This window comes from Macrotis lagotis, chromosome X (assembly GCF_037893015.1).
Source record: "Macrotis lagotis isolate mMagLag1 chromosome X, bilby.v1.9.chrom.fasta, whole genome shotgun sequence".
Taxonomy (NCBI): Eukaryota; Metazoa; Chordata; class Mammalia; order Peramelemorphia; family Peramelidae; genus Macrotis; species Macrotis lagotis.
The window spans coordinates 79,122,025-79,137,132 of NC_133666.1; the positions used below are offsets into that span (position 1 = coordinate 79,122,025).

The following is a 15,108-nucleotide window of genomic DNA, read 5'->3' on the forward strand; positions in this document are numbered from 1 at the left end:
GAGAAATTTCCTAGTTCCTTTTGACTTTTTCTTTGTGGTAATTGATTTATTTCAGTTAAACTTCCTTAGAAAATTGTGACTGTCTATGTTGATATTTGTTCTGTTATCCAGTTCCCATTTTTCAGCATCAGTAGCTTGCTTAAATCAAGTTGAAGTTACATCAATTTTACAACGTATCTTCTCGTTGTTATCTAATTTGGAAGTGATTTTAATATTTGCTCTAATAACTTCATTGTCTACCATATATAGACTATTGAAATTTGGAAGGACTACCATATTGTTTGTTAACCAGTCACCAACCACCAAAAAATAATCAGTTTTACTTTTTATTATGTCATTTGACATACACCATGTCTAACACCTCAGTTTCCATCATAGGGAAGCATCTTCTGTATAATCAACAAGCCTTTGCTACTGCTCCTGTTTCTATTCCTAAGTCATGTTTTCTAACATTCTTTCCATTATCCTTCCCTTTGTATTGAGGACACAAAGTAAATATGAATTTATTTTGAAGACCTTTATCATGGTTGGTCTGCCAGTGGTCATTTTTAACCAGTTGCCTGACTTGTAACCACTCTTGCTTTTTTTTTTCTCCTCTTAGCTGTGGGTGAACCAGGAAGATGGTGTGGAAGAAGGAACCAGTGAAGTACAGAATGGGCACCTGGACCCCAATGCCGACTGCCTTTGCCTGGGCAGGTCACTGCAGAACCGGGACCAGATGCGGGCCAATGTCATCAATGAGATCATGAGCACTGAGCGTCACTATATCAAGCACCTCAAAGATATATGTGAGGTAAGCCAAGGGGTACCTTATAGGTGGCAAAAGGGCAGGAATCTAGGCTTATTTACCAACCCTACCTTTCTTTCATTCCTGGACCAAGACATTTTTTATTTCCTGGAGGCAGTTGATTATGATGGAAAGAGCCAAAGGACCTTGGTTCAAGTCTTGACCCCATCAAATTTTGGTGGGTGACTTTGGCAACAAAATCTAACTTCCTTGATTCTTAATTTCCCCCTCTACCTGCGGATAAGAGGTGGGGTGGTACTTTTTTCAGTAAATTGCTATGGAAATACAAATTATCATTATTCTCTATACATCATCTACCTCATAAAAATGGAGACAATAAAAAATCCCCTTGCCAGGAACAAATGTGCAGATCCTTCTAGGGCCTTGAAACTCCATGGCATGGTTCTCTTTCCTCTTGTGGTGTGATCTCTCAGGCCAAAGGTCAAATACAAGTTAAGGACTTGTTCTGGAATCTGACTCTGAAAACCACAGCTCTGTTCTGGGGTTTCCTTTCCTCCCTACAACTTCCCTGTATGATGAATGAAAAGCTGGAGAGACAGAGTAATGAATAATCAATTTATTAATTAGGCTAGCTGATAAGCAATAAATTGATGGTAAGTGGCTTCTCTCAGGAACCAAAGACAAAACCATGGAAATTACTTAAAGTTTAAATACCTTTGGAAAAGTCAGTGCCCCTGATGGGTGAAAATCAACCCTGATTGATGAACAATTAATGAGGAGGTAGGCTAAAAGTTTTCAGTTCCTCCTACTGAAAATGTAACCTGATCCTGGGACTTAACCACCTCCAGCAATGTGGACAAAGGAATCTATTTCTATTCAGAGCACTCTGATTGTTTTTTTCCTTTATAAATTGAGTTCTCCTAGACTCTAGTGGAAGGGCACAATGACATGGACTTATTTTCTGAGGGCAGGAATTCACCTAGATTAATTTCTCTTTACACTCTAAACAGAAGTAAAGTCTTTTAGTTAGATGGGGTCCTGCCCAAGAAATCAGAGCACATACCCAGAGGATTTGGACAAACTCCTCTCAGCAATATCCTTCAGGGACTGACCAACTGGTCCCTAAATGAGAAAATAGAAAGGAAAAACTTCAATCCTCATTTAAGAATTTGTAATTAATATGATAAAAAATAAGCACTTCCCTCACCTGCCTTAGCTTCTATCTCTAGAAAGAGACCTGCTTTTGTAACCAGTAGGCAGCAACTTGAACCCAGGCTTGCTCCTTCACTTTAAAAATTTTTTTTTTGTTTTTGCAAAGCAATAGGGTTAAGTGGCTTGCCCAAGGCCACACTAGCTAGGTGATTTTTACGTGTCTGAAGGCAGATGTGAACTCAGGTACTCCTGACTCCAGGGCTGGTGCTCTATCCACTGAGCAACCTAGCCACCCCTGCTCCTTCACTTTTTACCTTGAAATCCTGTGATCTGGATGGTCAGCTAGGGGATTCTGGATATAAGGACAGGCATGGTGACTCATCACCAAATCCCCACCCAATGCCTAGGTGTTTTTCCTGCTCTCCCTAAATTGCCTTCTGCCTCATCTTCTAGGGTTCTACTTCTTTCTAGCTAGCCAGTGGTTACTAGCTCCTATTTCTCTAATGTTTCCCAGTTTATAATAACCTGATCCCAAGATACCTTTCTATGGTTTTAAATGACAGGAGACTCATTGAGCTTCATTGGCAGAGGGAGTTTTTTACTAAGAGTTCTCTATCCTGATGAAATCGCAGGTTTCCATTGGATGTTGTTTATTGTTTTGTTTTGTTTTTAACATTCTTTTCTTTTTTACATTTTGAGGTCCAAATTCTATCCCTCCCTACCTCCTGCCACTGAGAAGGCAAGCAATATGATATCAATTATACATGTGAAATAATGCAAAACATTTGTATAGTAGCTATATTGTTTTTTGCTTTCTTTTTTTAAAATTTATCTATTTATTTTTGAATTTTACAATTTTTCCCCTAATCTCACTTCCCTCCCCCAATCCCCACAGAAGGCAGTCTATTAGTCTTTGCATTGTTTCCATGCTATACATTGATCTAAGTTGAATGTGTTGAGAGAGAAATCATATCCTTAAGGAAAAAAATATAAGGGATAGCAAAATTACATAATAAGTTAACTTTTTAAAAAATTAAAGGTAATAGTCTTTGGTCTTTGTTCAAACTCCACAATTCTTTCTCTGGATACAGATGGTATTCTCCATTGCAGATAGCCCAAAATTGTCCCTGATTGTTGCACTGATGGAATGAGCGAGTTCATCAAGGTTGATCATCACCCCCATGTTGCTGTTAGGGTGTACAATGTTCTTCTGGTTCTATTCATCTCACTCTAGCTATATATATTTTTTTTAAAAGTAAGAAAAATACAGTGAAAAATATTACAATTCAATCTGTACTCAGAGTTCATAAGTTCTCTCCCTGTAGATGGATAGCATTTTTTCATCATGATCCTTTGGAATTGTCTTGGATCATTGTGTTGATCAGAATATCCAAATCTTTCACAGTTGATCATCATTACAACATTGCTGTTATTGTGTTTTATGACCTCCCGGTTCTTCTAACTTCACTTTATATCAGTTTGTATAATGTCTTGCCATTTTTTCTGAAACCATCTTCCTCATCTTTAACAGCATAATTGTACAATCATATGCTACAGCTTGTTGAACCATTCCCCAATTGATGGAACATCCCTTCAATTTCCAATTCTTGGCCGCCACACAAAGAGCTGCTATAAATAGTTTTGTATATATACATTCTTTTCATTTTTCTTTTATTACGTTCAGATACTGATCTAGTAGTGGTATTACTGGATCAAAGGGTATATATAATTTTATTGCCCTTTGGGCATAGTGCCAAATTGTTCTCCAGAATTGCTGGTCTAATTCACCTCTCCACTAGCAGTTCATTAGCATGTCAATTTCCCCCTCATCCCTTTTCATTTCTGATAGCTGTGAGAGATAGTATCTCAAGAGTTGTTTTAATTTACCTTTCTCCTAATCATATAATAATTTGGAACATTTTTTCATATGACTATAGATAACTTTGATTTGTTCTTCTGAAAACTTCCTGTTTATGTCTTTTTTATTTTAATTCATTTTTTCTAATTACATTTAAAGATAGTTTTTAACATTCATTTTCTGTAAGATTTTTGAGTTCTGCATTTTTTCTACATCCCCCTTCCTATGACAGTATGCAATCTGATATGGGTTATACATGTGTAATCATGTAAAACATCATTCCAAATTAGTGATATTGTGAATGATATTCTTCCCTCTTAACCAATTCTGATGAGAATAAGGTTCAAGCATTGCCCGCCACTGCATTCCCATTTTCCCCTGAACTATAAAAGCTCTTCTTTGCATAGCTCTTTTATGTGAAGAAGCTTTCCCCATTCTACCTCTCCTTTTCCCCAATGTATGCTTCTTTTTTCATCCTTTCTTTTTTTTGGAAGAAATCAGTTTCAATATGATGAACTCAAATCTATGCCTTCTTTGTTAAGCTCCTTTTAACTACCCTAATAATAAGGATTTTAGAAGTTACATCTTCCCATATCAAAACATTACTAGTTGAACTTTACTGAGTCCCTTATGATTATGCTTTCATGTTTATCTTTTTATGCTTCTCTTGTATCTTGTGTTTGAAAGTCAAATCTTCTATTCAGCTCTGGCCTTTTCATTAGGAATGCTTGAAAGTTCTCTATTAGATTAAATATCCATCCCCTCCCCCCAACGAATTACACTCAGTTTTACTGGACAAATTATTCAAGATTGTAATCCTAGCTCCTTTGCCTTCCAGATTCCTATTCCAAGTCTTCTGCTCCTTTAAAGTGGAAGTCACTAAATCTTGTGTAATCCTGACTATGGATTCATGATATTTGAATTGTTTCTTTCTGATTGCTTATAATAGTTTCTCTTTGACCTGGGAGTTCTAACTAGAATTTGGCTATAATGTTCCTGGGCATTGTCCTTGTGAGATTTCTTTCAGGAGGAATTGGTGGATTCTTTCCATTTATATATTACCCTCAGGATCTAAGATATTGGGTCAGTGTTCTTTGATAATTTCTTTTAGGTTTTTTTTTTGCAAAGCAAATGGGGTTAAGTGGCTTGCCCAAGGTCATACAGCTAGGTAATTAGTCACCACCTAGCCACCCCTCCATGATAATTTCTTGAAACATGATGTTTAGGTTCTTTCTTTGATGATGGCTTTGAGGTAGTCCAATAATTCTTTTTTTAAAAAGATTTTATTTGTTTTAAGTTTTACAATTTTTCTCCTAATCTTACTTCACTCCCCCACCCCCCACAGAAGGCAATTTGCCAGTCTTTACATTGTTTCCATGGTATACATTGATCCAAATTGAATGTAATGAGAGAGAAACCATATCCTTAAGGGAGAAACATAAAGTAAAAGAGATAGCAAGATCAGACAATAAGATACCAGTTTTTTTTTTTCTAAATTAAAGGTAATAGTCCTTGGTCTTTTTTCAAACTCCATGGTTCTTTCTCTGGATACAGATGATATTCTCCATTGCAGACAGTCCCAATTGTCCCTGATTGTTGCACTGAAGAAATGATCGAGTCCATCCAAGGTTGATCATCACCCCCATGTTGCTGTTAGGGTTTATAATGTTTTTCTGGTTCTGCTCATCAGTTCATGCAAATCCCTCTGGGCTTCCCTGAATTCCCAACCCTCCTGGTTTCTAATAGAACACTAGTGTTCCATGACATACATATACCACAGTTTGCTAAACTGTTCCCCAGTTGAAGGACATTTACTTGATTTCTAGTTCTTTGCCACCACAAACAAGGCTGCTATGAATATTTTTGTACAAGTGATGTTTTTACCCTTTTTCATCATCACTTCAGGGTATATGCCTGTTAGTTAGTCCAATAATTCTTAAAGGATCTCTCCTGAATCAATTTTCCAGGTCAGTTTTTTTCCCCAATAAAATTATATACATTTTCTTCTATTTTTTCTTTTCTTTTACTTTGTTGTATTGCTTCTTGATGTCTTATGAAGTCATTAGTTTTTACTAGTCCAATTCCAATTTTTAAGGAATTATTTTTTTCAGTGAGATTTTTCTATCTCTTTTTTTTTCTAGCTGACCTATTCTGCTTTTTAAGAATGTTCTTCTCATGAATGGATTTATGTGCCTCTTTTACCATTTGACCAGGTCTATTTTATAAGGTATTATTTTCTTCATTTTTTGCTGCCTTTACCAAGCTGTTAATTTTCTTACATTGTTCTCATTTATTTTTCGTTAATTTTTCTCCTACCACTCTTATCTTTTTCTTTAATTTCTAGGAATTCTCATTGGATTTGGGTTCACTTACTATTTTCCTTTGATGCTTTGTTTTTGACTGTTTTTATTTTGTGGCCTTCACTTGTTATTTATACCTTTTTTTTCCCTGTCACCATAGTAGCTTTTTGTGGTCAAATTCTTTTTTCTTATAAGCTATTTGCCTTTTCCCAATCTATTTTTTGACTGAACTTTATGTTAAAGTTGACTTCTGCTTAGTGCAGGTGGGAAGGCACTGTACTAAACTCCAGGCTTTTTCATGCTGTTCTTTTCAGAGCTAGTTGGGGGAAGGGGGGAGGGTGTTGTCTGCAAGGTTTTGTGCTTCCAAGGTGGTATGATCCTAAGAGAAGTATCTCTTCTCTCCTAGTCTGCACTCTGATCTTTTATCTAGGAAGGGCCTCTGGCCCCCTGCAACTCCACAAGGTAGTACTTCTCTTTGCCTTGAGACTATTACCAGGGCATCTGTTCCTTTGTGACCACTACCACTCCTTTCCACCCTGGTCAATGACATAGTTAATCAGTGCCAGTTAGATCTAGTGCCAGCATAAGGTTCCCTTATAATCCTTTTTTGAAAAATTGTACAATCCCCCTCACCAACTTTGAACTGGAGAGCCCCTAAAGCTGCTGTTGTTGCTGCATTGTTGCCACTGCATATGCTTGTTCTGGACAGACCTCTACCTTAGTGTCACACACTTCTCTTACTGACCTATTAAATTTTCTTAGGTTGGAAAAATGTTTCATACTGATCTTTTGTTGCCTCTGCCACTCCCAAGATTGGATTTGAGGTATTATTTTGAAGTTATTTGGAGGGGAAAGTTGTGAGAATTCAACCTAGTGGCTGTCTCTAATCTGCCACCTTGGCTCCATCCTCCAGGGATGACTGCTAGGATTCTGGAATGGACTTTGACTTGTTCCAAAGAGAGAGAGGAGTTCAACTGGTTGGCTTCCCTTGTATAGCCCTTTGTCATTGTGTACTTTCTTCCTGTTTAGGGTTACTTGAAACAGTGCCGGAAGAGGCGGGATATGTTCAGTGATGAGCAGCTGAAGGTGATTTTTGGCAACATCGAGGACATCTACCGGTTTCAGATGGGCTTTGTGCGGGACTTGGAGAAGCAGTACAATAATGAGGATCCGCACCTCAGCGAGATTGGGCCCTGCTTCCTGGAGCATGTGAGTCCTTATAGGTCCCCTCACCTTGAGTTGGGTGGAGGAGAAAGGCAGGGGACTTGAAAGACTCAGGAGGAATAAGCCAGACTCACTCCTAGCCTACATTGCATACTTGCCCAGCATGAGGTAGTAGCAAGTGGTTCAAGCTTGGGCTCAATCAGTATGGGGCTAGTGGGAGTGGGGTAGGGACTGACCTCTCTTTCCCATTGGCCCTGTGACCTTGGACAAGTCCCTTCCCTTCTTTAGACCTGAATTTCTCTGTGAAATGGGGCCACAGTTGAAGCATCATAGGATTTTCTTATCTACCTCGTTGGTAACATAGATTGGGGAGGGTCCCTGGAATCAGAAGATCTAAGGGAGAGAGGAGAGGAGAGGAGTTAGAATTCTGATCTCACTTCTGCTTTTTAATAGTGGTGTGACCCCAATCCAATCCAATAACTTTTCCGTACATTAGTATCCTAATAGGGTTAGCCAACTCAGACCAACAGTTTAATAAAACAGAGCCCTAGTAGATTCTAGAAGACTCTAGATTCCTCCCTATAAACATTTCCCCTACCCTTCTCTGTAATTTTTCAGACAACTGGGGGAAGACCAACATCATTTCCCATCAGTTCCTTGCCTCTGGTGTGCACCCTCATAAAAACTTGAAAATGGTGTCACTGTAGTTACATGCATTCCTAGTTTCCCCTGCAAATGTAGGGGCTCAAATGGTGTTGATGATCCTACATTCTCAATAATCCCCAGAGAATTTCCATTTAGCTTGAGCTGGTACTATTTGATTTGATCTATTGACCAATCTAATGGCTTTGTTCACAAAGCTCTTTCCTGAACACTTGTAGACAGGCCATGATAAATGGGGCCAAACACAGTCTGGGGATCCCTAGAGAACCCCAAATTCAAGTTGAAGAAACACTTAGATATACAGGTTGGGCTTCAAGGAATCACAAGGGGGAGGGGAATTAGAAATGAATGTGTAGCTAGATTCTTCCTGTGATACCATGGCTGAAACCTTGGCTTGTCACAGGAAGGTCTGAGTTTCAATTCTACATCTGACACTGCCTTGGTCACCCTGGGCAAGTCATTTCACTTCCCTGGGCCTAAATGAGGGGGTGGAACATGATGACCTCTAAGGTCTCTTCTACCTCTAAATCTATGTTCTAGAGTTGGAAAGGACCATCTAGTCCAACCTCTGTTATTTTAAAGAGAAGGAAACCAAGGCCCAGGGAAACCCTGTCATTTTGCAACATTCACAGAAGCAGTAAGCATCCAAAATGGTATTTGAATCCTGGTCCTCAATACTCTAGAAGCAGGGTTCCTTCCTGGGTCCCTTTCTACCTCCAACATTGTTCCTTCTTCCTTCTTTCATAAACCTGGAAGCTACTGAATCGGCCTAAGCTATGAAAGTCCCCAGGGGACCTCTTTCTCAAGACCTCTTCCTTGAAGGAAATTGAAGAACTGTTTTAACTGAGACTGATTAGAACCTAACAGAGGTCTGAGTGGCCTCCCTGGATTGGGGTGGCATAAAGGCTCACTATAAGCCTGCTGAAGTGTTTGTGTTAGGAGAGGCTCAACCTATCCAGCCCAGAAGGCTGCCTCAGCAGGGGAAATTGCAGAAAACAAATGTTTTGATGATGCTCTCTGTTCCCCCTCAAAATGTGGCCCCTCTCATCATCTGTGTGAGCACCTCCCCAATTTGGGCCATAACTATGAATTCTTTCTGCCTTCTCCCTAGCACACAGTCTCAGTTACCCTACAAATTGGGGCTTACTTTTCCCAATGACAACTTGGCTTCTTTCACCTAGAGGGCCTCTCCTTTGGCCATACCATTAATAGTCATTAATCATTGGTAGTACCTGTACCTTGCATACAGTAAGTGTTTATTAAAAAGCTTGTTGTTACCTAATCTAATAGCAATTAAGACAGATTGTTGGGGTAAGACAAACTATAATATCCCTGCCCTTAGGAGAGATAGAGCTGGACTCTATTAGTGCTTAGTGATTAATTAATTAATATGGTGAAGGCTAGAAGCCTCCTGAGCAAAGAGGAGAGTCCAAATGACCTGCTGGATGAGGTCAGGTGTTATAGGGCACTCAACTCCAAAGACCAGGCAGCAGACAGAAGTTGATCACAGTAACAAAGGAAAGTTAGGGAGGCCAACATGTTGTTAAAACAGTAAGCTTACTTAAATGAGTTTTCTTATCCACCTCATTGGTAACATGGATTGTGGAGGGTCCTTGGAGTCAGAAGATCTAAGGGAGAGAGGAGAGGTGCTAGAATTCTGATCCCATTTCTGCTTCTTAATACTTCCCTTGACCTCAGTTTCCTCCTCTTCAAAATAAAATATAAGGGGACTAGATGGTCAGTTTCTCCCAGCTCTAGATCTATGACTGAGAGGCAACTTCATTTAAACAACCTACAGATTGACTTTGAAAACCACAGATGAACATTCCCTATTGGCACCATATTTTTATTTTGTTAAATATGTACTAAAGAAATTTGATTTGGTTGAGGCAGACTGGCAACCAGGTAGTGAGTTTGATACCTCGAGCTTAAATCACAGAGTCATAGAATGTTGGAGCTGGAAGGCATTTCGGAGGCATGAAAACAGAAAGGAACTTGGCCAAGGTCACCATAAGTCATAATCTGAAGTTTAAAGATTTGAACCCAATACCTCTGATGCCAGATCAGGTGTTCTTCCTCCCATAGCACTGCACCATTGGTTATATCAATATATGAATTAGATTCAGCCTTTCTCCTCTTCCCAGGATGTGCTGCATATGGTTTCCTTCCACTCCTCCTTGTTTGCACATTGGGGCCCTGGTACCCTAGTGAATCTCCCGGGGTTATGACTTTTCCTATGCACTGAAGAAGCCTGGGAGGCCCTGCCTACCTCCAATCCCAAATGTACTTAAACATCCCAGAAAAAAGTCAAGACTCAGGAAGCATTGGATAGGCCAGTGGAAACTAGGCAGTGGTCTTGAATCCAGAGGTTCTGAACCTTTGTTGTGTTCTGGGGAGGTGACCCACCCTTTGGGAATAATCCTAGTGATGCTTCCAAACGCTTCCTCACAGTCAAGCTATTATACATAAAATAAAATACAGAAAACTACAAAGAAAGCCAGTTTTATTGAAATATGGTTATCAGAATATATGTGTTTTTAAAAGCCAAGTTCATGGAGCTCAGGTTAATGATCCTTGGTCTAATCACATTTCCTACAGGGAGAGTGCCATGGGCTAAGCAGCAGGAGGCAAACAGGAGGGTGGTTAAGGAAGGAGGAAAAGGAGGAAAGTGGGTGAGACCAATGCTATGACCAACTTGACTGGCTTAGAAATGTCTGCAGAGTTACCTTAGGACTAAAGGGCATTGTTCCCACCTAGTCTACATAGACTATGTTGTTGGGCCCCTAAAAAGGGGAGAACAAAGAAATCAACAGGTAGCATCAATGGAGGAGGATTTTCATTGCCCTAACACTCTAAACCCCAAACCTGGATGGAACCAGAGGACCTGTGTTCCAATCCTGCCTCTGCTCATTTCCTTCAGTGTGCCCTTGGGCAAATCATTTCCCTTCTCTGGACCTCAGTTTCCTCTGTAAAAGGAAGATATTCGACTAGATGGCATTTCAACTTTTGAGCTATGATTCATTGACCAGCTCTCCACCCCAACTTCTTCCCTCTTCAATCTGCCCCTTAGTTTCTTTTTTATTTTTTAATGTTAAAAAAGAGTTTTTGATATTCATTGGATAGTTCCAAGTTACATTCTCAGCCTTTTAAGGAGGGATTTTTGTGTTACAGTAAGTAGGAAGAGCCCTGAATTTACAGTTAGAAGACCTGGTTTCTGAAGAGAGCTGACTTTGACAATTTTTCCCAAATGGACATGGGGCAATTTCCCCTCTCTGGACCTTGTTTCTTTTATGTGTAAAATGAAGGTGTCAGGCTAGTGGCTTCTGAAGTTCCTTCCAGGTCTAGAATTCTGATGTCTGTATATGATCTTGGGCAAGTCCCTTTTCTTCTTTGATTCCAAGGGGACTGGACTTGATGACTTCTGAGTTCTCTTCCATCTCTAATGTTCTATGAATTGATGATTTGAGGGTGTTACTCCTTGAAGGCAGGGTGTGGGGATTGAAAAAAATAAGTTTCTCATGCCCTTTACCCTCAGGATACAGGTATAGTACTGTCAACATATTAGCTCCATGTTACCTAGCATTCCAGAGCATATAACTCAGCCCAAAGAGCTGTGACCATTTCTTAAGATCATGTGCTTTCTTTAGGATTCTCAAAGTGAATAGGTGTGACCCTGGGGGGCTCACAATTTTTTGGGGGCAGCACAAATACTATGAGGGAATTGAGACCAGCAGAAGGAGGTGTCAGTGGGGTCTCAAATCTAGTACAAAATTTCTGATTGGGGAGGCTTATAATGTAGTCCTTATTTACATTTTGTGTCATAGACACCTTTGGCAGTCTGCTGAAGCCTGTGGATCTATTCCTAAAATAATTTCTTTATTTTTTTAGAAAGATTTTATTTATTTTGAGTTTTACAATTTTTCCCCTAATCTTGCTTCCTACCCCCCCCCCCCCCCCCCCAGGCAGTCTGTTAGTCTTTACATTGTTTCCATGGTATACGATGGTCTAAATTGAATGTGATGAGAGAGAAATCATATCCTTAAGGAAGAAACATAAAGTATAAGAGATAGCAAGATCAGCCAATAAGATATCAGTGTATTTTCTAATTTGTAGTTAATAGTCCTTGGTCTTTGTTCAAACTCCACAGTTCTTTCTCTGGATACAGATGGTATTCTCCATTGCAGACAGCCCCAAATTGTCCCTGATTGTTGTACTGATGGAATGAGTGAGTCCATCCAAGGTTGATCATCACCCCCATGTTGCTGTTAGGGAGTACAGTGTTTTTCTGGTTCTGCTCATCTCACTCAGCATCAGTTCATGCAAATCCCTCCAGGCTTCCCTGAATTCCCATCCCTCCTGATTTCTAATAGAACACTATTGTTCCATGACATACATATACCACAGTTTGCTAAGCCATTCTCCAATTGAAGGACATTTACTTGATTTCCAATTCTTTGCCGCCACAAACAGGGCTCCTATGAATAGTTTTGTACAAGTGATGTTTTTGCCCTTTTTCATCATCTCTTCAGGGTATAGACCCAGTAGTGGAATTGCTGGATCAAAGGATATGCACATTTTTGTTGTCCTTTGGGTGTAGTTCCAAATTGCTCTCCAGAAAGGCTGGATGAGTTCACAGCTTCACCAACAATGTAATAGTGTCCCAGATTTCCCACAACCCTTCCACCAATGATCATTATCTTTTCTGGCATATTGGCCAGTCTGAGAGGTGTGAGGTGGTACCTCAGAGAAACTTTAATTTGCATTTCTCTAATAAGTAATGATTTAGAGCAGTTTTTCATATGACTATGGATTGCTTTGATCTCCTCATCTGTAAATTGCCTTTGCATATCCATTGACCATTTGTCAATTGGAGAATGGCTTGTTCTTTTTTTGAAAATTTGACTCAGTTCTCTGCATATTTTAGAAATGAGTCCTTTGTCAGAAATATTGGTTGTAAAATTGTTTCCTAATTTACTACATTTCTTTTGATCTTGGTTATAGTGGTTTTGTCTATGCAAAAGCCTTTTAATTTAATGTAATCAAAATTATCTAGTTTTTTCATTCTAAAATAATATCTTTAATTGAATAAAATAAAATCTATAGGATTACAATGGAAATCAGCTGTATTAAAATACAATTATCAAGTTTTTTTATGGCAACTTCAGGGACCATTTGAACTCATGCTAGAGTATAAAGAGTACTGGAATGGGTAGTTGCAAGTTCTTGAACAAGTCTTTTTGCCTTTCTGTGCCTCAGTTTCTCCTGCAAATTGGAGGAGATTTGACTACTTGACCTCTAAGGCTCCTTTCTAGTACACTAATCCAAGAGTCTCATGTTGTCTCCTTCCCTTGCCTTGTCTCTTCCCCCCGCAGCAAGATGGCTTTTGGATCTATTCGGAATATTGTAACAACCACCTGGATGCATGCATGGAGCTCTCCAAGTTGATGAAAGATGGTCGCTACCAGCACTTCTTTGAAGCTTGTCGCTTGCTGCAGCAGATGATTGACATTGCCATTGATGGTTTCCTCCTGACCCCTGTGCAGAAAATCTGCAAATATCCTCTACAGCTGGCAGAACTCCTGAAGTACACAGCCCAGGACCACAGGTAAGTTCCTAGCTTAGGTGGGTTAGCATCCTTTTGGGGGGGCAGGAGGGAGGAGGCCCTGCTCCAAGTAGAACCACTCTAGGAGTAAAATGGAGAGTTGTAAAGAAAACTTTATGAACAAAAACCTGAATTCTACAGCTAACTCAAGCGGTGGTACCTTCAGCAAGTTGATGTCCCTTTCTGAGTTTGTTTCTTCTTCTGTGAAATGGGCATCAAAATGGCTACACTGCCTGCCTCACTGGGGAATTGGCAAGGTCAAATGAAACAAAGTGAAAGAACTTCAGAAAAGTGTGATGTAAGCATATATTATACTCTATGTTGCCTTCAGTAAGTAACTTAACCTTACTGACTCATTGTTTCCTCTTCTGAAAAATGACTAATCTAAACAACTTTGTTTACTACCTGTGTGACCTTGGGCAAGTCATTTCAGCTTCCAGGGCCTCAGTTTCCTCCTCTATAAAATAAGGGAGTTAGAGTCAATGGCCTCTGAGGTCTTTTTCAGCTTTAGATCTAGGATCCAATGTGTGACCTTGGGCAACTTAAGCCTTGAGTACTTAACCCTCAACCTCAATTTCCTTCTCTGTATAAGGAGGGAATTGGAGTTGGTTGGATCTTCCAATTCTGCTTTCTCTCTTCTAAGATCCCTCCTAGCTCTGATATTTCATTTTCTGAGGTTCCTCTCATAGGTCAGACATTTTATGACCTAAATCCCTCCCAACTTCTATTCTAAGGTTCCTTCCATTTCTGTCATTCTAAGAACCTTTTTAACTCTTATGTTATGTGTTCTAAGGCCCCTCCCAGCTCTGGCCTTCTTTGAGTACATGGGATCAAGTCTGTGACCTTGGCCTTGTTAGTACTATCCACCTTTCTGAGCTGAGCTAATCAGCTTAGACTAAACAAGCCAAGGAAAAGGAGGTGTTTGTCTTCCCCCTCAGCCTCTTGTCTGATTCTCATTAGGCCCACTGCCCGCTTTGGTTTGGACCCATTGTCTAATTTCCTCTGGGCTGCCTTTCAGCACTGGTCATTGAAGACTTCTGTGATTTGGTTTACATGAAGGAACTGGAATCCTTCTCTCCTTTCCTCCCCTGTTCCTCCTTGCTGGCCCCAACCCCATGATGTGTCAACCCTTCAGAATCCTGCTGCCAATGCAACCCTATCTTTGGATACTCTGCACAGAATAAGCCACTGAGGTCTGGCTTTCCTGTCACCCACCCGAACAGAATGCTCCTGAGATGGCAGATTTGGGAGGTGCTTACATCTCCCCTGAATACACCCAGCCCAGAATCCCCTCCAGAATGTGTCCAGGAACCGGTGTTCATCTCCCACATGCCTTGTCTTTTTATGGAAGATGTGAAGTGAATCTGCTGACTTCCACTCTGGGGCTCTTGCTACTCATGAAGCAGCATGATGGAAGGCATAAGGGTCCAAGTTGCTGAGGTAGAATCCCCAGTCTGACTCTGACTGGTTGTGTGGTCTTGTCCCAGGTGTTGACCTTCTCTGGGCTCCCACTTCTCCAGAAGTCAATGGACAGGCTTTGGCTAGATTATCTCAAAAGTTCCCTAAGCTATCTCTGACATTGCATGTTCTCAGTTCCCCAGACTCTTGTGGATCCTTTCAC

At 40.2% G+C, this 15,108-nt stretch overlaps 1 protein-coding gene across 4 annotated transcripts in view; it reads left to right on the forward strand.

The window, feature by feature from the left end:
• The window catches only part of ARHGEF9 (Cdc42 guanine nucleotide exchange factor 9), a 286,046-nt gene that overhangs the window by 229,186 nt on the left and 41,752 nt on the right, over window positions 1–15,108 (forward strand). For all 4 annotated transcript variants that reach the window (XM_074203781.1, XM_074203780.1, XM_074203782.1 and 1 more), the window contains 3 exons: window positions 602–793; window positions 7,088–7,267; window positions 13,258–13,490. In XM_074203781.1, the coding sequence (XP_074059882.1) occupies window positions 602–793; window positions 7,088–7,267; window positions 13,258–13,490 (605 nt within the window). The remainder of the gene's footprint in view (window positions 1–601; window positions 794–7,087; window positions 7,268–13,257; window positions 13,491–15,108) is intronic.